The sequence below is a fragment of the Manacus candei genome, unplaced genomic scaffold (assembly GCF_025592945.1).
Source record: "Manacus candei isolate 608988 ecotype Guabito, Panama unplaced genomic scaffold, ASM2559294v1 h1tg000023l, whole genome shotgun sequence".
In the NCBI taxonomy this organism is placed as follows: Eukaryota; Metazoa; Chordata; class Aves; order Passeriformes; family Pipridae; genus Manacus; species Manacus candei.
Window position 1 is genome coordinate 19,610,047 of NW_026138071.1, and position 24,234 is coordinate 19,634,280.

General features: G+C 39.8%; 1 protein-coding gene across 1 annotated transcript; it reads right to left on the reverse strand.

Moving 5' to 3' along the window:
* Window positions 1–469: 469 nt before the first annotated feature.
* Window positions 470–24,113, reverse strand: MAIP1 (matrix AAA peptidase interacting protein 1). Its single transcript, XM_051787123.1, has 5 exons — window positions 23,767–24,113; window positions 21,773–21,844; window positions 19,889–20,015; window positions 18,757–18,907; window positions 470–16,969 (listed from the first exon to the last, which is right to left on the reverse strand). The coding sequence occupies exons 1-5, from the start codon at window positions 24,076–24,078 to the stop codon at window positions 16,891–16,893; spliced, it is 741 nt and encodes a 246-aa protein (XP_051643083.1). The 5' UTR covers window positions 24,079–24,113; the 3' UTR covers window positions 470–16,890.
* Between the last annotated feature and the right edge of the window lie 121 nt (window positions 24,114–24,234).

Consider the following 24,234-nt stretch of genomic DNA (forward strand, 5'->3'; position numbering starts at 1 on the left):
ACACAGCAAAGAATATAACCAAAACAAGAGAACCCTTTTCTTCAGAATAACGTGGTATGATTTTATACTTTCAGATTAAAGAGACACATTGATAGAGATATAAAATACATAAACACAATCATAAAAACCTTGTTTGTTTGTACCTCTAAACCTTTCTCTGAGTTTTAAAATGGAAGACTCCTCCTTTGTTTTGAGCACATTTCCTCTGTATTTCATAAGGTGGGGGCTCCCTGTTGCTTGGGAAGGTTCCCTTTATAGAATGTTGAACAATGAGTTCGGAAAAGTTTTGATTGATAATAACTTACATATGGTGTTACAGAAAAGGAGTCTATTTTAAGTATCCTTCTTCTCTGAGAAGGGATTTTAAAGAGGCACCATGTGTTCCAAGCTTGCTGGCAACACTTGAGCCTCCTTTCAGAGCCTGCCTCTGGAACTGCTCCCTGGCTTGTGATGGAAACCATAATCCAAAGAGTGGTGGAAGTTTTATTTCATATGCTTGTGAAGCTTAGAATACAGTAGGACTAGTGTGTAACACATATCATTCTGAAGGAGATTCCTAGAAAACATCATACACTGGTCTCAGGTATATGGATCCGGATCCACAGACATGATTCTTCCACATAAACTCAGAAAAAGGGAAAGGACACTTGGCCTAGTCTCCTTCCCTAGTGTTTGCATTTTTAAAAATTATATACAATACATTATTACAAGAAAATATGAGTTTTACTTAAAGAGACATTTTGAAATGCATTTGACCACATATCAGGGAAATGAAAGTGCATGAAACCTTTTTTATTAAGAGGAGTCTTCAAGTCTCTCTTACTTTTCATCAAGATCTAATTCTAAAACATAATGTTAAAGGCATTAGACATGTTGGCTTTCAGATAAGAAGTTCATGTTTCTGACCACAATCAAGAATTCCAGGAATTCTTCTTTCAGCAAATAATAGGCAGGAAGGACATAGTGACCTTGTAACATTTCAACCTGCATCGAGAGATGCCTGCCAACTTAAATTTTGCCTATGATTTCTATGATTACACAGCATTTCCTTTTCAAAACAGTTTCATTACTTTGTGTAATGATTTATGATGTTATTCACAGAAGGGTGAAATAATCCCTATCAACTTTAGTGATTACAAAACTTTCCAAGAACAAAGAAAGATTATCCTCATCAAATTTTGTATGAAAAGCAGTACCAGTTAATAGTAATTTATAAACACTTTTGTAAATGTCTACACCTCTGATGAGTGTAGATAGGTGTTTTGGAACAATACAAAAAAAACAGGCACAAGGGGTTTTTTGCTTATGAATTCTCTCTTAATTAAATATGCTTTCTATAAATATATTATCAACATTGTTCATGGTAACAAGATCCCTAAAAATTATCTGTCATCTGTGACATATCACTTGATAATGCAGAGGATATGTTTCTGTTTTCAGGGTATCTACAACTTTCTGTAATGGAAGCAGAGCTATGCATATAAAGAGTTAAACTTCAAAATATTATCCAAGTTACATTTTTTCCATTTTCAGTATGAGCAAGCACTACAAAGTTTATTTGTCTGCTTTACTTACCCCATAAGGCTTTTGATATAATGATAATCAAACATCAGAGGTTCATAAGGTGACTTTCACTGTGATAGAAAAAGATGGTGGTTATCAGAACAGCAAACCATGTTACCTGGTTTTGGTTAAACTACTTCAGTGCTTGCATTCTTCTTCCCAGCATCAGCGTGGATTAACTACAGGCTTATTTCATAAATACACAAAGCCAAAGTTATCTCTAAGGTACAGCAAAGGTTATTTTGGTCTAAATTAAAACCACCTGAATTTTAATGCAAAATAATGAAAGAGTCGTGCACATCCATTCAATATTTTTGAAATTTCAACAACTGTATTGGAGCCTTCTGCCCGATTCAAAGAAATGTTTTATTAAGGATGTTAACTTCACTGAGCTCATAATGCAAGTAAGCAAGCAAGTGAACAAAGCAACTTAACATTGGACAGTTCATAATGTTAGCACCATTGTTCACATCTGCAACTAGAGACTTTGGTGTTCCTTAGTCTTCTAAGTGATGGGTGACTGTACTGCATTCATAGCAATAGCTTGTACTGTGAACAGCAAATGCACTAGTTTAGGCAAAAACCTTGGCAGAAGGATAGACTTCAGCTTTACATCATAATCCTGCACAATTAATTGTGACATTGTGAAGGGCAAATACCTCAATGTCTCACTGCCAGATCTTGTCATTTTAGAGACATTTTACACAGTGATATTGCTCTCATCCTTGTGAGAGCTTGTTCTAGTTAGACCACAACAGAGCTTTTCCTTGCCACTCAGTAAAATTTCCCTTTTCCCTTGCAAAAATGCAAGTATAATTTTTTAGACATGTGGCACAAAGGTATTTTGCAGATTCAGGGAATATCAAAGAGGCCACCCACAACCCCTCTTCCTTGATACTTCCAGCTCCAGGAACAATGTTTACTAGCAAAGCAATTAATTTCCCTGGAAGGAAACAGGGAATGGATAAATGCTACCACCAGGGAGCATTTCATATTCTTCATAAACAGTCAATTCCAGCCAGTGCATGCAGACTCACAGAATGCAACTGCTAAGGAAAAACATGTGCTTTCCATATAGAAACAATAAAAACTTTCCAAAACTGTCTTTCAAGATTCTCCTTCTTCAGCCTGAGCCACTGCATTCTAGTCCCAGGGAGGAATTTGGGAGAATCATGCAAAAATGTCTGCCTCAACTGATGCTGCCTTGTTCCTTGCAGCATTCTGGAGCAGCTTCCTTTTCCATGAGCTATGCTTATCACATCCTGTTCTTCATTTATTTTTCCAGGAAAGGTTCCCTGGCACAAATGAGTTTCTCTGAAACACTATTGCTCCATTCCTTTCCTCTGCTGCCTCATCATGTGAATGAAGTACAGTCACTTCAGGGAGCAGAGATACACTGTGGCTGTTCTGACCCCCTTTATTACAAACTAGATAAGCCCAGCTGGTAGAGAGGTCAGGAGAGAGTCTGAGTTTTGCATAGCTTGAAACTTCACAACTCTAACCTCGGACTGAAGCTCACTGATAGCTTCAAACCAACACTTCCATCTACTGCTTCTCTGCAATATCCTACCCCAAAGCACCTTAAATGGATAAAGTCCAGGTAATTAGTATCCATAAAAAAACCCTGAGGTTGCCTTGTAGAAAATAGGAGGTTTTATTTTTTTAAGGGAATAAAGACATTAAGATGGCTTTTGAAGAGAGACACCAGACAGATTTACCAACTGAAAGTTCAATTGTAACTAAAACCCTGGCAGATGGACCTCCACAGAGGGATGTTTACTTACTGAGGCAGCCAGGAGCACAGCTTTATGGTCATTGAGATAACTCCCTTACAGATCTTCTAGCAGTCACATTAACTGGTAATAACATTCTTAACAATTGATCCCAGTTACCTTAAGCTATTCTAAATAGACAGCTTTTTCAGTTTGGGGCCTGGCTCTTTCAGTCAAATCTCTAGAAGCAGTAACAAATCCCAGGTAACAGATAGGTGGAGGGTTAGGAATTTATTCTTAAAAATTCCTTATATTACTTGTTCATTCCTCCAACTTTCCACAGATGTATGCAAGCATATATACACATATGAGTAGAGGTAAAGCATGCAGATTACATTCTGAGGCAGGAACTGAGGTCAAGAGGATTTCCTGCTCATCAAAAAAAAGTGATCCAGTTTCATTGTGTAGCCTACTTCTTTATCCAGTGAGAAGTAAATAAAAAGTGTCTGTAATATTCCAGCTAGGGGAATACAAACTGAGTAATATAAATACAAAGGCATCCTTTTTTCACTTAGACACACATCAAATATTATGAGGACCAGTCTGCCACACAAGAACATCCTTCTGCACTCCAAGCTTCCCATTAGAAAAAGTAATGATTGGATGCTGATCTTGCTTACACCCAAGGGACTACTATGAATTCTGGCCTTGCCTTATGGATGATATAGTTTTAGTAAATAGTGGGGAGATTTGTTAATAGTTCTATATGTAAACATATATCAAAAGAGAATACTGAGAGACTGTCAGTGTTCCCAATGCACTAAAATTCCACTGGGCTGGGAGGATTAGAAGTGGTTTGTCTTCCTAAGTAGGACTTAGGAATGCACACAGGGTAAACTACCTGCAGTACTGTAATATCTCCCTTAACCAGAAAAGGTGGAAAAGTTTAAGCCTTAGGAGACAGCAACTAGTAGAACTGCATTTAGATGGCTTTGACTTACAAAGTACAGTTTGGACAAGAAAGTCATTGACTCCTTAAAGTAATGTATGTGCCACTTTGGAAAAGAGAATCCCAAATGCCAATGCAGAGATGAAGAGATCTAAGGACCTTTTTTTTTTTTTCCACAGGCAGGGTTGGTCAACTGGCTCATGCTTGTGTATCAACCCCATCTGCAAACATGAGTAAGCACTGTTATTGACTCCTGTGATTGTTATCGTGCCTCACACGATCCTAAACCCCCATTTCACACAAGCATGCGAACTGGAGACAGTCTTGGTGGCACTGGAAGCTACACACTCTTTCTCTTCAATATCACAGAGAAAAGCTTCCAAAAACATGCCTTTGATGAGCATATAAACTCAGAAAGCCAGAATAAAACAAACCAAAAGCAATCAGGTCTCAGAGTTTAGTTAATTTTACAAATATTAAGCCACTGCTGTCATTTTTGACTGCTTTTATTCAGAAATATTGGACTGGCACAAACACAAAAACTAAGGGGGAAGAGGAGTAGGTAATACCACGACACCAACAGCTATGTAGGTGATGGTCTGATGTAACAAGATTCATTTGGGGACAGCAGGCTGCCCCAGCACTGCTTCAGTGGCAGAGACTAGGCTCCACAAGGGAGAACTTCTGGTTGAAAGAAGGCACAAACCTGCAACCCAGTATTGCAGGGCTGATCACATGCAGAGACGGAATATAAATGGTTCCTCACACTTTCACAAAGTTCATGACTGCTGGACCAGGCCAATACCTGAGCAAAGAACTCAATAATTTCTGAGCATCTGCACTCCTTAAGGAGCCCAGTCTAGGACAGTGTTTTAAAAATTAAACCAGCGAAGACTTAACAGAAGGAATAGGCAGCCAAAGGTGAGGAAGGAGATGAGTGAACCTTTCTCTGCCCACAATTAAATTGTTTGCAGGGTGGAGCACTTCAGGGCAATTTGGTGACTGCTGCTACATGAGGATCCCGAGGAGAAGCAACACATGCTGCAGCAATACACCTTACTCATGAGTGTGAGCAGGGTGAGTTTTTATCACCACTGGCTATTTTCTCTTTCCTCTAAGAGGCACAGCTGTTAACCGGAGAGATACATGAAGCAGGAAGTACTTCTACTTTCCTTTTCTAATGTTTTGGGAACAGTTAATGAGAAGTCTGGGTCAGAGCTTATAAATAATATGAAACTTAAAGTAATCTAACAAATTCCTGTAGGAGAGAGCTTTCAAGAGAATGAGTGCTGTTTTTCTTCTATTTTGGCAAATAGTACAGTACACAATTTGATTGCTGAACCAAAATTCTCTCTATGCTGCACTGCCTCTTTCCATCGATGTCCTTCATATGCTTTTCCCCTCCCCTCATTTTGACTGCTAGAGAGGTCTGACTTTGTCCCTCTGCATATCCCAGAGGAATGTTAAATAGGAAAGAGAATTATAATGTGGAAAAATAAGCCACTGATACTCAAGTCTTAAATCAATATTAGAACAGGAAGCTTCAGTCTGGTATATCGGTCAGGGAAGTATTTGAAGCACAAACACTGGGCAATTTGGCTTGTGGAGAGGGATGACTCAGAGAGCTCCACTGCTCTGAGGAAAGCAGCATACAGCTGCTCTGGACTGTATGTGCAGCTTGGTTCTAGGCTGTCCCCCACGTAACACCATAGAGATTATTTTACTGCTCCAAGACCACACCAGAGTAGAACAGGCCTAGTTTCATACAAAACTGGGCTTGGACTGCACTCAGGGAAAAGATGAAAGTCATTGCTTCTGTTCTGAGACAAAGCCATATGGACAGTAAGACCCTAAAACATGTTCCAAGAAGTTCTTAAGCAAACTTATCAAACTGATAAAATAAAGCTCAGATTTATAAAATAAATTTTTGAGTCATAATTTTGACTCTAAAAACCCAAGGAAACAATTAACCAAATGCTAAACAACCAACAAACCAAAAATTCCTAGAAATACACAAAACTCAAAAAGCAAGAGTGAAACTATGTAACCCATGGTGCTTCTATAGAATATTGGTAGCACTGGGGCTAGTACACTCAGCAGCACCTTACCTTGTTGGGTGCCCAGGCTCCTCAGTGAATTGCAGCCTATTCTGAAACACTCTGAAATCAAAGGCAGTCATTTATAAGACTGAATAAGTTTTGAGTCATGTCTCATATGAGCTGACTTCAGTGAATGGTATTGGGCAGTTGCACTGCCAAAGTCATTGAGGAACCCTAGGTACTCAGGCCTTTGGAAACAGAGCCATCAGGCCTCAAACAAGCAAAAAGCATGTTTTAAAAGCACACGCTAATGAAGCGCAAATACTGGAGGTAGACTGTGACCCAACAGAAACTGCACTAGGCTGAGGCTGGAGAACTGCATTCTCCCACTGGCTCAGCAAGCAAACCCGCATAGTTGAACCCCATTTCCATCTGTAAATGAACATACTGAATAAAATGCTCTGAAAGCTGCATGAAAAACAGGTTTTTCATTTCTCAGTGGTGTAGAAAGATCAGTTACAATGCCTGGCTTATAGGGCAGACATACATTAACATTTCTGTATGAACACAACACCTTTTTAGGGAGTGATACATATGTTAGGTTTCTGTACCTTATCCTCACCACAAATACACTAAGGAGTTAGTGCATGACATGCACTGGTAAGCTATTTGCTGTGAGCTGGTTAAGCAGCAATATACCTAGGAAAACAAAGCAAGCAAAAAGGACAACTGTTCTTTAGGAATTTCATTACATCTGAGAATCAAGCATAAGGAAGATAAGCAAAATTGAAACAATACTTTAAACGCCACGATTATTTTGCCATCATGTCTTGTATTTACACATGCTTTCTGACCCCTTTGAAGTGTTTATGCCTTATGCCACATGGGGTCTTACTTTGGTGCCTTTTATTTAAAAACCTCTACAGTGAATGGTTTAAGAATTCTGGCAGACTCATTCCAGTATAACACTAACTGTGCAGTAGCTTGCACAATGCCTGAAGAAACTCCATGGAGCACAGTCTGCTCTTGCCTGAGAAGCCAAAACAAAACAGGAAGAATGACAAATCCATATCTCTCAACAGTGAGGACAGTAGTTCTTTATTTCCAAAGTGACCTTTCTTCTTGATTTGTTTGGTGTTGCTCTTGTTTTCATTGGTAGAAATAACCATTAAGAATACTAGGATGGAATATGGTATTGAGAATAATAGGATTGAATTATAAAAAGCTATTCAAAGAAGTGATAATAACCATGCTTCATTTAAATCTTCTAAATACATAGAGTGTATCCTTTTTTGGGAACTTTGTTCTGCATTTAGGGTCAGACATTCAAAATACCCACTGAAAATACAACCCTTCTGGACAATTTCTAGCAGAAAGAAAAAAATCAGAAGAAGAAAAAATGAAGTGTGGAAAACACAGAAGCTAAAACTCAAACCCAGAGCTGTTTCACAAACTAACAAGCATAAGAAATTAATCCAAGCTAAGCTGTTACAGCAGACTGTAGGACTAACAGGCAAGTGTTTGATGCATACCAGAGAGAACCTTGCAAGAGAAAAGACATGTGAATAAAATATGACTCAATAAAATAATTCATGCTGAAATGACAGGATTTTAATAATGTGCAACTTCAGCCCTGTGAATATGAAACAGGAAGCACCTCAGGCATTTAAGGCCCTGATGACAGAAGTTACAAATTTACTCAGTGATTTGCTTTATGAAACATTAAGTCGGATGCAGCACTTGGGGAGAAAAAAACCGAACCAAGAAAAAAAGAAAACAAAACAACCCACAACCAGCAAACCCAAACCAAAACATAAAAAACAGTGACACAAGCAAACCCACAAAGACCATGTATTTAGATGTGGTCTTCATTAATAATCAGGATTACCAGTTTAAGAATAACTGAAGTGACAGCGTCAAGCCACTTTCCTCAGAAACCTGTGTGTTCCAAACTGCTGTGGCATCAGCAAAGTGCTGTCAAGGCTCCCCAAAGAAGTGCAGGCGAGTAAAAACAAAATATGTTAAAGTGCGTATGCGGATTTCGAAACAGTCTTCTTCAGGACTAACTTGGGAACATAAAGAGCTCGTACACTTGGGAGTGGGATGTATATCTGGATAAAAGCTCCAAAATAGTTCCCAAATCATTCAGGAAGAAAGCAAGAATGGTAAAGCAATTACATATGGTGCTGTTCACAAAGAAAACAGGAAATATAGTCCACTGGGGAGAAATGTAGAAGACTACTAAAACAGGCAGCCTGTTGTGAATGCAAACAAGAAATTAAGAGAGATGAGAAAGCAATTCAAAACTCCCCCACAACAGCTCTCACAAACCACAAAGCCCAGCAAACCAGCTAAGAAGCAAGCAAGTAACACTATGTATCTAAATGAATCCTTTCAAAGTCCTCTTTGTTTTGTAGCTCATTCTACACCCAAATGGTACAGGGAGGGTTCTTTAAGTAAATGTCTAGTGAAAGTTCAAGAAAAATTTAAGCAATAAGGAAAGATCATGTAAATATAAGTTACAGGGGCACTGTCTTAGTCAAGCAGCCGGGAAGCTAAAGCAAACAATTAGGTCTTTTGTGCTCAAACAATTGGCTGAATTAGTGCTTCAGTGCTTGAACAGACACAGAAATTTTACGTATCAAATAAACTGTGTTGAGAGTTAGGGTATCGATTTACATAAGAATATGACTAGAGATGTGTGTAGGAGGGGGTACACACTGTGACTTGTACACTGGTCAATTTTCAGAATCACTTGCATCTAGACAGGCCTTGACTTCAAGGGACACAGCTGTGCCTGTCCCAGCAGAGACATGCAGACAGGCAGCAAGATAAGAGCTCATGAAAATCTGAGTACAGGAAACTAATGCTGGCCTTCCTCTGGCATTTTTTGAATGTCTGAAGCAGCAAACTCTTTTTTTTTTCTTTAAGTAGCTTTGGGCATAATCTTTGAAACACAGATTTTATCTTTTTTCTAGGCACAGGATGAAAGAAATAATCACATAATGCACCATAAAGAAAGCAAAATGAACAAGAAAGAAGGGAAGAGGATACCAAATATAAAAGAAAGAATAGGAACACACAAGGTTAAAAACAAGGGAAAAACAGACTATGTTTTTCACTATGTTGGCAATGTGTGATTAGACAAAAAACTCAAATGAAACAAGGAAAGAAATCCCTACTGGTCACACACACGGTCAGAAAATAATGCTTGGGAGAAATGTCAAGTGTGCTTTGGTACTGTACTTAACAGGAGAAATAAGATCCTGCAAATTAAGCTTGAGAATTCATAACTATAAGTATGAAATTAGAGGAAATTATTCCAATACCAGATAAATATAGCAGGCTCATCTGCAGCAGTGTGCTCAGCTCTGGTCAGGCTATTAGAGACACCTAGAGTTTTGAGGAAAGACAACCAAATGATTCTGAGACTCCAGTGGGATAAATGCATCTGTATCACCAGCTACTCTCCTCAAATAGCCACTGCTAGATCTGTCAGAAGGCTAGGAAAGAAGAGAGTTGTGTGATAGTAAATAAACAGAAAAGCACAAAGGCCATTTGACTGCAGACTGAACATATCAGACACTCTCATGAGAAGGCACTGATTACTGTTAGACAGAAGTAATCCTTGTTCTTGCAAATGAAGGCTTCAGCACACGTGTCTTCACTTCATAAAGTGTTCTGAAGATCTCCCTCACAACAGAGGCAAGTCACTGTAAATCCTCCAGACTTCGTTTCTTCCTGATAACCAGGTCACCACCTCAGAATCCTACAAGAAATTCTCCTTGCCTCAGTTTTGAGGGAAGTTTCTGGCCTTTTTAGCTGAGAGAACATCCAGTCAGAACACTGACTTTCTCACCACGTTTATATTTTTCTCAGTTTTTCTAAATTTATTTTCATGTCAGGACTGTTACAGCTTCTGCTCTAGAGACAGAATACATACAGCTTTCTCTTTATACGAATCTTGCATTACCATCCACCTTTGATCCCCTTCCTCTCCCTACTTCTGCTATTATAGTTTCACAGAGTTTGCCAGAAGGAGCCATTAGATCACTTAAGCAGATCTCCAGTATAATGCAGGCACTAACCTTTACCCAGCTACCCCTGCTGAAACCTATATACTTCAGTGAAATGAAAGTAAGAGATTAAATTGTACACTGCAGGGACCCTGGAGCACGAGCTGTACTGGCAGAAAACTGGGCAAAATACATGCAAATGATTCCATTAGGAAACAACAGCCCCTGCAGTAGAGAAAGTCAGTGAACATTACCAATTTGGCATTAAAAAATTCACTTCTTTCCAACACAGAATCTGAAAGTAGAACACGAAATATGCAAAAATGACCACCCAGATAAAGAACCCATTTTTTCCTTAGATGTCTATACTATCTCTTAGCAATGGAACACTTTCTTTATCCTTGACTAACTGCTGGTGTTTAAGATAGAATAAAAAACCAAAATACAAACAAAACCACCACAGAACAACATGAACAACAGAAAAAGCCCTCCCTTACTCACAGAAGAAATCATGCTGCCTAAGATTTTCTTATAATTACTGTTTTAATGCAGGTGATACAAATTCAGACTCTGTAGATTTGCTTCTGAAACTTTTAAGTAGATACACCACCTAATAGTTTACAATTCAAGTGAAGATAATTCTATCATCTTTCCAAGTACTCCTACCAATGTTTTACTACTTTCTTAGACGGAGGGCTGGTAAGAAAGATGGAAATCACAGAGAGACTGAACTATAACAGCAGAAACGATGCCTTCTGAGAGCACACCTCAGCAGAAAGTCCATAAAGGATTCCTATACCAACCAACAAGGCACACCACACCCAGAGGATCAGCAATCACTCTGTTGTTCTACCTTATGAAAAGCATCTCTTATCTCAGAAAAAAAAAAGTGACTAAATGACACTAATGACAGAAAAGTAGGAAACATGCTAACAGCTCAGAAGATTCTGCTATAGGGAGCTGAGCCTGAGGTAGACCTAAGGGACAATGACCCCACTGATAATTAAAAAGGACAAAGTACGTAACTAAGCTCATTACAGATTTTAATAATATATGTACTTCGAGCACACAGAAATGAGAGATTTCAGGCAGCTGCCAATCCAAGGAGACCTCTTCATGACTTAGGTGAAGATCTAATCACTGCTGGTGTGATTAGGGTAGAAGTTTAAGTGGTCAACACCTTGCATGACATGAGTTCTAGACCACAAAAATTCATTTTCACTAGCTTGTGTGTCACTTTATATTGTAGACCCTCAATCTTGTTCCCTCCAAAAGTATATAAAAAATATCCCCCAAAAGCATTATTTATATTCATCAGTTCTCACGAAACAAACATTACAAAAAAATAACATCATTAGTAACGACCTTGTTTGGCTGTACTGCAGATAAGAAACATGAAGGTCCTCAAACAACATCAACATCACCAGCAAGCACAGAAACTGCTGTTCTGACAGATCCTGGGCTGTAACGAGGTACCCACTTAATCTAATTGCACCACTGAAACTTCTGCTCCCAGACTTGGCACCCAGGACTTACATTATGGATGCTGCACTTGCCAAGTGGTTCCAGAAAGTTCAGAAGAGAGGGATTATCAAGGCATTTCCCCCTCCCCTTTTTTCATTCCCAATTTCTAGGGATGTGCCAGTTGCTAATTAGTGTAAGACAGAAACAGCCTGTTAGTTGCTCTGATTTACCCAGGCAGCCTCTTCCATCCCTCCTCAGTCAGATTATGAAATCTCTGCAAACTTAAGGTGGGACTTCACTTCTAATCCTGGAAACTCAGATTTTTTTCCCCATACACAAACCTGAGCAGAAGTAGAGTGTTTTATGTAAAAGGTTACTGTCAACTGCAAAATATAGTTTAGAGGAACATTCAAGTCACATCACCACTTGTTTCCAAACAACCCATGTCCTTAAGGCAAAGAGCTGCATCCTTGGTGAAATGCCATCTTCTCTGCACTTTGCTTTGCTGTCCTGCTCCTTTCCATCTTAGTGCCTCCCTTAGCACTACAGTACCAAGCTCACTATCAAAAGCCTTGTTCTGTGACAGCCACAGGAGGGATGAAATGGCACTCAAGAAGCTACAGCATGTCTAATTTTAGCTTCCCTCTATTTCTGATGGAGTAACTTCAAAGGCAGCAAAAAAGTTGCAGTCTGCTCCCATTAAAATGCATGACAGTTTCCCTATCAACTTCAATAGGAGAACCATATTTCAGGAAAAGGACACATCACTGAAATCAGACAAAATACACCTGAGAGAAAGCATTGTGATTAACGGGGTGTTTTCAACAGAAGACTTACTTAACCTCCATCCTAAATGGCAGGACTGTAAAAATCCAAAAGACTAGCACATTAGCAATGGAAAATGAAGATAAAAGACAAGGAGGGGAACCCCTATGACTCACTGTGCAACTCCATTTGCCCCAGCTGCCTTTCCCTTAGAAGAAGAAAAGCACAGCTGTGTAGCCAATGCTTTCTTTTTTAACCGCCAAATACCTCTTCCTGTGGCCACACCTGGTCCAGTGCTTAGAGATCAACTATCACACCCATGGAGGAGGGAAAAATGAAACTAGAAACACTTCCCACTATACACACTTGTATCCCACCTTATTTTAAGCTGTGAGCCATCATGTGACTACAGCCTGCAAGGAATCTCAAAGGGAGCCAATGAAGCACACAGGACAGAGATCAAGTTTAACCACAGGACAAAAAAAAAACCGCAGGAGTTGTGAAGTTTTGAAGGAGGATGATCACTACTGCGACAAACAAAACTTTTACTACTAAACATAACCTGAAGTGATGGTAAGGTCAAGCTTGAACACACCTTAAACCCTGGAAAAAGCTGAATGTGCCCCCTGAAGTAATCAGGCAATGCTGGGACAGGAGAGAAAGGAATCAAAATCAACATGATAAATACATTTTAAAATATGAATATCAAAATAAGCTTTGCTACTGTCAGGCACTGAGGTGCCTGTGTGAATTCACACAGACAATGAATCTTTCCCATATTAAGAACACTGATAAATTGCCACTTTAAAATGGGCAGGTGCTGCAGAGAGAACACAAGACACTATCGTTGACTCAGGATGAAAGCCAGTAAAATATCAAGACTTTTCAGTAAGACAAGTCTAAATAATTTAAATAGCACTCAATGTCTCTACCATTTTATTTTTTACCTCGCTAGCACTTTCATTAATGCCAGTCTCTTTCCAGCCACAATTGCTTTGTGGCCAAGGCCATCTACTGGTGAGTGGGGTGTGCAAATTAATAGGGATTTTGTTGGCCAGATTTAATTAGTGCTTGTTAAGATTTAGGCACATGCATTGAAATTGTGCTAGGCAGCTGTCAGGAATCATTAAACATGACCACAGTTTCAGACGAACAAATAAAAAATCAAGGCTTCCCAAGCTCCACATGAACCTAAACAAACATGATTTCTCACAGGGGAGAAGAATGTGGTACTTTGAATTTCCATCCCCAGTTGAAGTGCAGTCCAGACACCTTGTGTGACCTTACAGTTCTGTGTAAAATGAATGAGAAATATCAGTGTTGCTAACAGATATGCATTTTACCTTAAAAATCACTACCAAGCCTGGTAACACTGTTTTCAAGAATTAATGGGGTCTGAATGAAGACATTTGTAGGCTAAAACTGCAAATATTTTAGATGGTCATGTATGGGGATTTACAGGCTACACACCATAATTACAATTGCACTTGTCCTCCCACATAAAGCAACAGAAATGCAAGTGAGGCAATGAGATGAGAGGGAAATCAGGCACACATAAATCCTTACACGCTGTGATTTCCCAGGTGATGCCTGAGACAAATAATAGGAAAATCTGGGATCTCCACACCATTCTACTGTTCCCTGCTGGGCATCATTATTCCCAAATCATGAAACAAGTTCATTTTTATAATTCTGAATATTAAAGTTATCATTATGATTTTTAGGGTAAAGTGTTTGAATGGCAGGACTGGAAATCCCAAAATTACAAGACAATATTCTCTCTATCTTTGTCTAGACTGAGATGAAGCAAACTTAACCTTTTATTCATCCCTTTTGCCATAGGAATTTGGGACAGCCTTGACAGCTTTTAGAAATACATTCACTTGAAGAAACTAAATACATTTTTTATTGCTACTTTTGGATGGCAACATGGAAACCAGAAGTTCCCGTTTTGCCTGAACAGACAACACAGAAGAAAAGTACTTCCAGGAGAGAAAACACAGATGCCATAAGATGACGATAGCCCTTCAGGGACATCCACTTCAGTCTGATTAATTGCTATGAAGATCACACTTATGACACAGAATTTATGGATGGCAGGTAAAAAGGAGTCAAACCTTCCTATAAACTTCAATGTCATCCAAGCTGTACATTTGTCTGTTACTTACAAGTTGGGTTTGGGGTAGTATGTGGTGGTTTTTTGGGGTGGAGTGATGGTGGCGTTTTTTCTTCTGAAACCAGTATTAGACTCTAAATTCAGTTTGATTCCACCAGTTTTATTCACTGTGGGAGAAGATCACTTTCCAATACAGTAAGCTTAGTAATTTATGTGCCTTTCTGATTCATTTACGGTGCAATAAGGCCACAAGTAGTTCTGCATCTGATGGAGATTTGCAGTCTCCAGGACGATTTTTTAGATGAAGCTCAGAGGTGGAAAAACCCACAAACATCCAAGTGCTGCCCTCTCTGGCCCCAAATGCACAAGATACACAACTTCAAAATAATAAAGCAGTGCATGTAAATTTTCAGTTACCTCTTCTGCAGCAAAACTGTGTCATCAACTTGGAGCATGTTTGTATCAAGTCACAATTTTATAGTGAACAAAACAAACAAATTTCATTATCAGTCATACAGAAGGGTCTACTTTGCCTTTGCAACCAAAAATGGAGCACTCAGTAGTAAAAGGGTAATTCTTCATCAGTCATGACAGAGACTCTCATTTTGAAACATCCAATCACACAAAAAAGACACTAATAAAGTAACCTGAATTAAAATCTAAGATATACCAGTATTTCTGAATAGATCTATGTTACTTAAACACGAAAGCAGACACTCCTGAATATAAAGACTGCTTCGGTGGCTTTTTTCTTATTTTGCTCCATCATAATGACTTCTTTCAGAAGTGCATCTGCACATTTCACTAGTGTTCTGCTTTGTCTCTTGTTACTTGTTATTTGGGTCTGTTACAGACCCAAATAAGTTTGATTGCAGCTTCTTGCAGCACATCATTCAGTGGCCAAACTGGACATCCCACCATGGAGCAAATGGCCCACAGAATAATAAACTTTTTTGCTTTGTCTCAAACTTTTCCAGGCTGACTGCAAACACAATGGCTATATATACAGAATTCTGCTCCTCCCCTGAGGACAAGGCACTCTGTCATCAGTGAACTTTGTCCAGAGGACAAATCACAAATTCTGTATTATAAGGCCAGTCTGCTGCTGCTAAGGCAGAACAAAGTAGCATAATTATTTTTCCAAGATTTGACATTAAAAACTTTTTGATAAGATTTAAATGTCCTCCTCATTAAATCACTGGATCAAAAGAGCTGAACTATGGAAAATTTAATTTATACCTTTCAATCACAACTACTGTGAATCACAGTAATTATACTTTATACTTTCAAAACACTACACTAATGTCTACAGCATGCCCGTGTAGAAAGTTAGCTTTATATTTGAAGTTGATATAAGGGATGAAGAAACTTGTTACAATGTTCTCCTGTTGATTCACATAAAAAAGCCTCAAGCTACTTACACCAGGATTCTCGTGTTCCAGAAACCAGAGATAAACTGAGTTGTTCAGTTGCAACATCTAATTTTAAGGATTTGTTCATTTCTTTAACACGCATTTCAAACAGAGGACTTCATTTACCTTAACAGTCAGGTCCTCTCTTAAATTCATGGGTTTAACTGATTTTTCTTCCATAAACCTCTAAACTTGGAATTGCCTATATGTTATTAAATTGAAAGGAATGTTTTTTTTTAATTTTTCAAAACACACATATCTCTTGGTTGTATTTTCCCAGTGCAATGCTAGAAGCTTTTTTTTTACTCCAATCCTGTAGCAAATACTGATAATGGCTCTAACTTTCTTAATCTCAAAACATATTCAAAAGCAAGATTACCTCAAAATGAACTGCTGAGGCTAGACAATCTAAGAAGTCCATCTACCTCTATTTCATCTTGCATATTATTCAGTTATATATTGTACAGTCCCTAAGGGAAAAAAGAAACATAGGAAAGTAACTCAGAAGGGCCATCAGCCATTAAAGCATTGTTTATCTTCAAACAGTACCATCTCTTCTCAGAATGTAAGTCAACATACCCATAACACCTGCCAGGGTGAAACTGCTCTGCCTAAATGTCTTGGATGAGCATTGGAGCCAATTAAATTTGTACTAGCCTGTTCCAGGGAAAAGGCTTTATTGGAATACTGCAGCACAATGAATGTTTCAGAAAAAATTTTTGAGAATCAAACATACAAAATTCATCTATCTTTTGGAGGAAGGGGCAAGAAAGGCTAAAAAGAGACCCCAAACCCCCTGATACTTGTTACATCAGAACATTTACAATGGTACATAAAAAGGCTGTAGAAAGCATTTATTCTAATAGCCTTGGATGTTCAATCCGTGTAATTGTCCAGTCTGGTTTTGCTCCTTCTGTAAATTCTCTTTGGAACCTGGAAAAGGAAAGAAAGTAAATGAAGGGCTGTTAAAACTTACTAATCTTACAGAGCTACTAATACAACAAGAAATCATGACAGAAGATTTTACTTCAGAGTTATTCCTGTAACAGCTACTTAGACTCTAGTGCTTACTCCCCAAAATGGAAGATTAAAATTATTTATATGACAAGAAACAAAATCACTGACTTCAGAGTGTTTTGGTTCAGATCCCACATACAGGATCAGCCACAGGAGAGGTCCAGATATCAAGGGTTTTCACAGCAGTAACTATGAATAAAGCTTTGTGGCAGATCTTCATCTGTCAATAAAGGGTTTCATTTAATGGGATGGTAATTGCATTGAGAAAGGAAATCACATGCTACACATTCTACTTGAAAATTTTCATTTTTACTGAACTATACTCTAAAAAGTAATGTGTTTTGAGAACTACATCAAAGATCAAGTTAACAGTAGCACTGAATCTCCCTGAAAGAAAACTCCAGAGTTGTCAACAAGAAAATGAAAATATCCACTCCCATTTTTAAAGTCGCCTTCTGCCTTTTGTAGTCATTAATGACTTCCTCTCTGAGCATGTCAGCTTTGACTGCTTGTCATCTAAAGATAAGCCTAAGCTTCAAGCTGAATATTCATGCTCCTAAATAACTTGCATATCACAGACAAGAGCAGTATAACATCATTGCTTTGCAATTACATGCAAATCCACGCCTGCAAACTGTCTTCTTCAGACATCCAAATACTTAACACTGGGCTTCCAAGGCCTGTTGTGTCTTTGCCCATTTGCGTTTAGGTTAAGGAACACATACTTGCAAAGATCTCTCTGCTGGGGATTGGGAAGATATTTAGGCTTTAAGGGAAGGCTCTTAAGGTTAATAGAACCTCAGAAGCCTCTAAGGAAGATGCTGAATTCAGCTAAGGGATGGATCCGCAAAAATCCATTCAGGCAAAAAGCATTGGTGTCCTCATGAGTGCTACCTTTGCTTCAGAGCTCCTCACCAAGTAGACCCCATACTTTCAATTTCAAATGTGGGAGTAAATCATTGACCATATTGCATTTCTCACACAAAAATCGTCGCTTCTCCCAACTTCTGAGAATCTTATTTTCAGTACATTTTGCCAACTGTGCATATATTTTCTGCACTGCTCTGACATCAGTACACCAACACAGACATTACTTACAAGCATTCCTGTGAAAAATCCATCTAGCTAATGTGTGCTTTGAAGGCTTGGATCAGTGGCATGAATTATTTGAATACCAGGTGATGCTTCCTTTGTTCTGCCTTTCTACAGAAAGTATTTGGCTAAATAATTTCCTCTTTCATGAGCTACTTTTTCAGCTAATTGCAGTTTTGACTTCTGTGGGGAAGTGACAAGTCGACAGCACTACACTTTACTGCTTGGCTTGACTGCACTGCTGTTAGCTGAGCTACAAGAAATGCAAAACAAGAACTGGCCTATTTCCTGAAAGTTGCGGGAGCAGTATAGGAAAGGATCGGAAACCTCACTCAATGCTCCAAATACTTCTCTTCCTGATAGAGAAAGAGTTCCCATTAATGTCAACTCAGAAACAAGGTAATAACATAATGACTTTGAGGGGTATTTAAAAAATTTGGCCCTAAAATCAAAACTGGAAAGCTGGATGAGAATGAACTTACTTTAGAATCAAGGTAAATTAAACCACACCAGGTTCTGCACTGGCACAGTGTGAATGCCTACAGTTCCCCAACTGCTTACCACACAGCCAGCACACGTACGTGGGGAAAAAAAAGGACAAGTAAACTTACTCATAGTTTGCTGTTAAAAGATGTTTTTTTTCTTTTGTGCTTTCATCTCCAAACACAATCTGAAAAACTTTGGCTCCACCTGGTACTTCATCAGGTAGATTAGCACCATTCAGATACCAGAAACACATCAGGATGCTAACAAACTTTCTTCCTGTTGGAAATAAATCAAAGCACGAGTTAGATCTCATGTTTCTCATTGGTCAAATACTCCTATTTGCTACCTAGCATATATTCTAGTGAGACTCTAGAAGGGCAGCTGACTTCAGCCATAAAGAATACAGGATAGAATAATAAGTGATAAAGCTATTTAGTGCCATATTCATGCTGTTTGGCAACAATAAAAATACTCAGTACAAAAGCATGTATTTTAGCATGAGTGTGGTGTGACATTGTATATTATGAAATTGTATGACAAAAAGCTGGTTCCCACAAGGTCCAGAACTAACTACTGATATGACAAAAGTACATAGAGTAGTACAAACTCAGGAACAATCTAAGAGGAAAATAATAATGCCTATCTCCCAAATCAGTAAAAAAGCTCATTGGGTCTGACTTTTGATTTCAACTTGAAGTGCTCAATGGAAGCCCCATGGTTAGAATACAAATCATCTCAACTGTGTCTGATAAGGAACAGAACACTTAATGTTGGTATCCAACCAAAAGAAAAACTTGTTTGAGCTCATCACTAGCTTAATAAAAACAGTCAGGGAGCCGTAGAACAAAATACATTATATGAAAAAAAGACTAGAACAGCAAAATTGATTTCATTATCCAGCCTTCATTATTCTTCTTAGAGGATGTATTTTCGTTGTTGAAGCAAACAGCTTTCAGTATATAGTAGAAAAACTGGTTTTGAGTGGTTTCAGATTGCTGAGGACTAACAACATAAAATTCTGTACAAAAGAAGAGGAATAAGCAAAACCTAAACAAACAGTACCATGACATATTAACAATAAACTCTTGTTTCTGGTTTAAAAGGAAATCAAGAAATTACATACAGATGAGCTACAAACAAAAAAACAAGGAAAGGGAAACAGTACTCAAAAACACATCTCAAGGAAAACACCTGCTTAGTGGGACACCAGGAAATAAAACTGCTCATTGCTGAAATGTTTTAGGATTCTAAACATACCATCATCATCATAGTAAATGCGAACATCTCCTTCTGTTGTGTACATGATTGAATCAATGTCAGCTGCTAAAGCATCCCTGTGGCTGTCAGGGAGCAAAGAAATCTTTTCCTTCAGCACCTGAAGTACCTAAATTCAGAAAAACTGTCACTTAGTTTTTCATTAGGAAATTGAAGTAACAATCTTTTTCTACTGCAGTTAATAAAATGAGCTGTATTGCTAAAATATCTGTGCAACAAACACCACAGCGGAAGTGAAAAGCACTGGGAGGTCTGGGCACTCCTAACCCTCATTCAGCAGCATTGAAGAAGATTCATTTACTGCTCAAAACCAATGGAAAACAAGTATCTTAAAAAATGCTTAGAAAAGGTACTGTCAAAAGAGTAGCTGCATTGCAAGGCACATAACCACAGAAAACACCAGTTAAGCTTCCACAGTCACACGCTCTGCCTTCTCACTGATGATTTCTTGCTAGGTGTAGGTTCCTAAGCTTTTGGTTCAATTATTTCTTAGTTATCTTTCACAAATTTCTTTGAAAATCAGCTTCATTACCACTAAGTTTATCTTTGCCATTTTGTGATCCACATTGCCTTCAAAAAAAGTTTAAACACTTGCAAAACAGAAAAGACTGCAAAATCATTGCTCTGGGAATTAAGTTCCATCCCACATTCAAATTCACAGTATCTGTCCTACAACCTACATTACTGTGCTAAGTAGAAAAATGGTGTGGTGCACAAACTGCACAGAGGCATCACCTCAAACATCACATGAGAAAGTCAAGTCACAAGAAAAGATGAAGCTGTGCAGCATGTATTTTTCAGTAATATTCAGTTTTTACCCTAACTTGATTTGCCATTTCTAAACAACAAACAAATACAGGGGTTACACAGAAGCAAGAGGCAATCTTCACTAGAAGATGTTGGTTTCTAGTCCATTTTTCAGATACAAAATTCATTGGTCAAAGAAACAATGAAGTAGCATGGTATCACAGCCTCATCTGCTACATCAGCAGGTTACATGAGGTCTCTGGATCCAGAGACTTGGAAAATTTAAGATGACCAGCGGGAGTTCTTTCAAGAGGAAGCAGAGGAGATGCTCTTTGAAAACAACAGCAAGAAACAAACTCACATTTTATTGCTATCTCTGTTCAGAGAGAGGAGGCAAGATTGTTCAGAGGGGATGCACTAGAACAGCACCAGAGTTTTTGCTGCAAAGGCATGGGTGGCAATAGGGCAGGCCACGCTGACATCCTGTAACACGGCAGACAGAGACCTGGAGTATCTCCTCCACTTCACTCTGATGCATCTGCCACCTCCATGCCCTGGGAAGGCCAAGACAACTTCAGCAATTAAAAATTCATAAAAACACAGAAAACACAGCACTGATATTTAACCAGGTCAGTCATACCCCTGACACCACGACACAAGACTGAGGCCTTTCAGCCAAAACCAGTAATTGGCTGTATGATCTGTGTAGGTGGGAACACATCAGTGCAGCAGGGATGAGCACAAAACCCTTCCTTTCTTCATCTGAATTCTGGTGCACAGAAGCTTCAGCTGCCTGCCTACACCTGGAGACTCGCAATTCCGCCTGCCATCCAGAACCCGCTGCCTTTCAATCCTTCCTGGCACACCAGCAATCTTTTTGCCATTTGGTCCTTATGCTCAGTGGCCAAAATGTACTTTAAATACAGTAAATTTAAATTAAGTTTCATGCCTTGAAATTAAACATAAAAAAAGCTGCAGGACAAACAATTGGCCTGTTCCGTGATACATTGGTTCTCCCAAATTAAACCACTGGCAGTACTTATAGATAATGACAGGTCAAATGCATGTTACTTCACAATGGAAAATCAGTTGCTAGAACAGGAGATGGAAAGCACTTACCTCTGGTGATACAAGTTCATCCAGCAGGTCAAGTTTACGCTGAGACAGCAGCTTTGAAACAAGAGAAAAGGCCTACCAAAAAAAAAGTATATACATGAACAAGTAACACTAGGTTGGCTTATTTTTCAGACTAATCCATCATTATGTGACAAGGTACCCAAATATTCCATGATTTAAGATTTCAGTATCTGCAGAGGGTATCACCATTGAAATGTAAGCCCTCCAGCATTAAAAAAGTGATTTAATGAACAGATAAAATTGTAAGGTTTCTTTCCAATCTCTCGTTTAAAGCATCAAATCTTTTCATATTAGGTAACAGAATGCATAGCTTACTAAAACAAAAAAAGCATTGCAGTACTCTGTATCGGTATTTAGTCTTTTTGATAATTCAAACAGTCTGTGTCTTTCCCTGTAAATATTTTGTTCCCCTGCCCTCTTTTTCAACTCTTCTTCTGGTTTCAGTCAAAACTGAAGCTTCAATTTAGAAATTTTCTTTAGAAATCTGGTTTAGTGTCTGAACTTCAGGAAGCAAACCCCCCTTTTCCCCCTCAATTTTGCAGGTATATTCACATACAATAATGTCTGTACATATTCAATTAGTGGTCTTGCAAAGGACGCTGTGTTTAGGACTCTACAGCAAGTAAAAACAAACCAAACCAGGACAAGATAAAACAGGGGGTTCTGCACACATGGCCAATAATTTGGTACAGGTTGTGACGTTTTTTTCTCTCTTGAATTGATATTAATCATTTTAACATTATGTGTTGTTTTGAGCTTTTTTTTTTGTTCAAAGTAAATATAAAAACTGGAAGTTTCACAGCAGATAACTGTCATTTTTACATGATGAGCTTTGAGATCATTACCTCTTTGACACATTCTGTTGACAAAGCTTACTTGGTTCAAAATTTGGAGAAACAAGCATATACACCAGCTTTGTGTCTCCCTAAGCTTTATCATTTCAGGAAAACCTGCTGATATACATTTCCCCTTAAAGTCTCTGTAATGTTTGGAAGCATCTTCCTTCATGCTATTTTGGGGAATTGCTAAATCAGCTCATTTTAATTGTGGAATCTGGGAAAAGAAAACAAGAAATTCCTAAAGAAAAGCACATCTTAGCTTATATCACTCCCCCTCCCCAAATGTGGTGCTTGGAGCCAGCAGTGGGGAACTCCATCTATTTTACATTTTGGAGCACACAGGTACTACAATATCCACACAGGACATCAGGTTGGACATCAGGAGAAATTTCTTCACAGAAAGGGTTGTTAAACATTGAAATGGGCTGCCCAGGGAGGTGGTGGAGTCACCATCCCTGGGGGTGTTCAGGGAAAGACTGGATGTGGCAGTTGGTGCCATGGCCTAGTTGACAAGGTTGTGATCAGTCACAGGTTGGATTCAATGTACAAGAGAGACATGGAGCTCCTGGAGTGGGTCCAACACTGAGGATGGACTCGAGGATCTCTTACAAGGAAAGGCTGATGGAATCAGGCCTGTTCAGCCTCATGAAGAGATGACCAAGAGGGGACCTCATTAATGTGCATAAATATCTAAAGGGGGGTGCCAAGAGGATGGCTCCAGGCTCTTCTTGGTGGTGCCAAGAAATAGGACAAGAGGCAACAGGCAGAAATTGATGCCCAGAAGTTCCACCAGAACATGAGGAAGAACTTCTTTACTGTACAGGTGACTGAGCACTGGGACAGGCTGCCAGGAGAGGTTGTGGAGTCTCCCTCACTGGGGATATTCAAGGACCGTCTGGACGCAATCCTGAGCAAGGTGCTCTGGGATGACCCTGCAAGAGGAGGGAGGTTGGACGAGATGATCCACTTTGGTCCCTTCCACCCTGACCCATTCTGTGATGATCTCAGAGCTCTTTTCCAACCTAAGGGATTCTGTGATTCCACGAAACAAAACGCGGGCACCGCCAGGCCCCGGGGAGGCTCAGCGGGTCCTTTCCCCCCAGGCCGGCCGCTCTGCCCTCCCGGGGCCCCGCTCACCTGCTTGGCCCCCCGCGTGAACTCCTCGACGCTGAACTCCTGATCGAAGTAGAGGCGGATGAGCAGGTAGTAGAAGCGGGTGCGGAGCCAGGCGATGGGGCTGGTGATCCTCACCACCACAACGCGCCGCTGCGGGCCCTCGGGGCCGGGCCCGGCGGTGCTGGCGAACCGGGCGCTGGGCCGGGGCGGGGGGAGCCGGGCGGGCCCCAGCGGGGCCGTGGCGGCGGCGGGCGGCGGCAGGAGCCGAGCGGGGCCCGCCAGTGCCCGCGCCAGCCAGCGGACACGGCCCGGGGCCGCGCAGCGCAGCGCCATGCTGGGCCTGCCCCGCCCGCGGAAACACAGCCCGCCGCCGGTTCCGGCGCCGCGCGGGGACCTCCCGAGGCGAACGGCGGCTCCGGCCGCGCTGGGGCGGGGGCTGCGGTCACCCCGTCACCGCGGGACACCTCCGGAGAACGGGGCCGTCCCCTT

Bases quoted from the DNA above. Each gene is read 5' to 3' on its own strand.
- MAIP1 (XM_051787123.1), bottom strand. From the start codon at position 24,078: ATGGCGCTGCGCTGCGCGGCCCCGGGCCGTGTCCGCTGGCTGGCGCGG. The intron at 18,908-19,888 runs GTATGTTTAGAA...TATTTCCAACAG, and splicing joins CATTTACTATGATGATGATG to GAAGAAAGTTTGTTAGCATC. The intron at 16,970-18,756 runs GTAAGTTTACTT...TTCCTTTTCCAG, and splicing joins CTTTTAACAGCAAACTATGA to GTTCCAAAGAGAATTTACAG.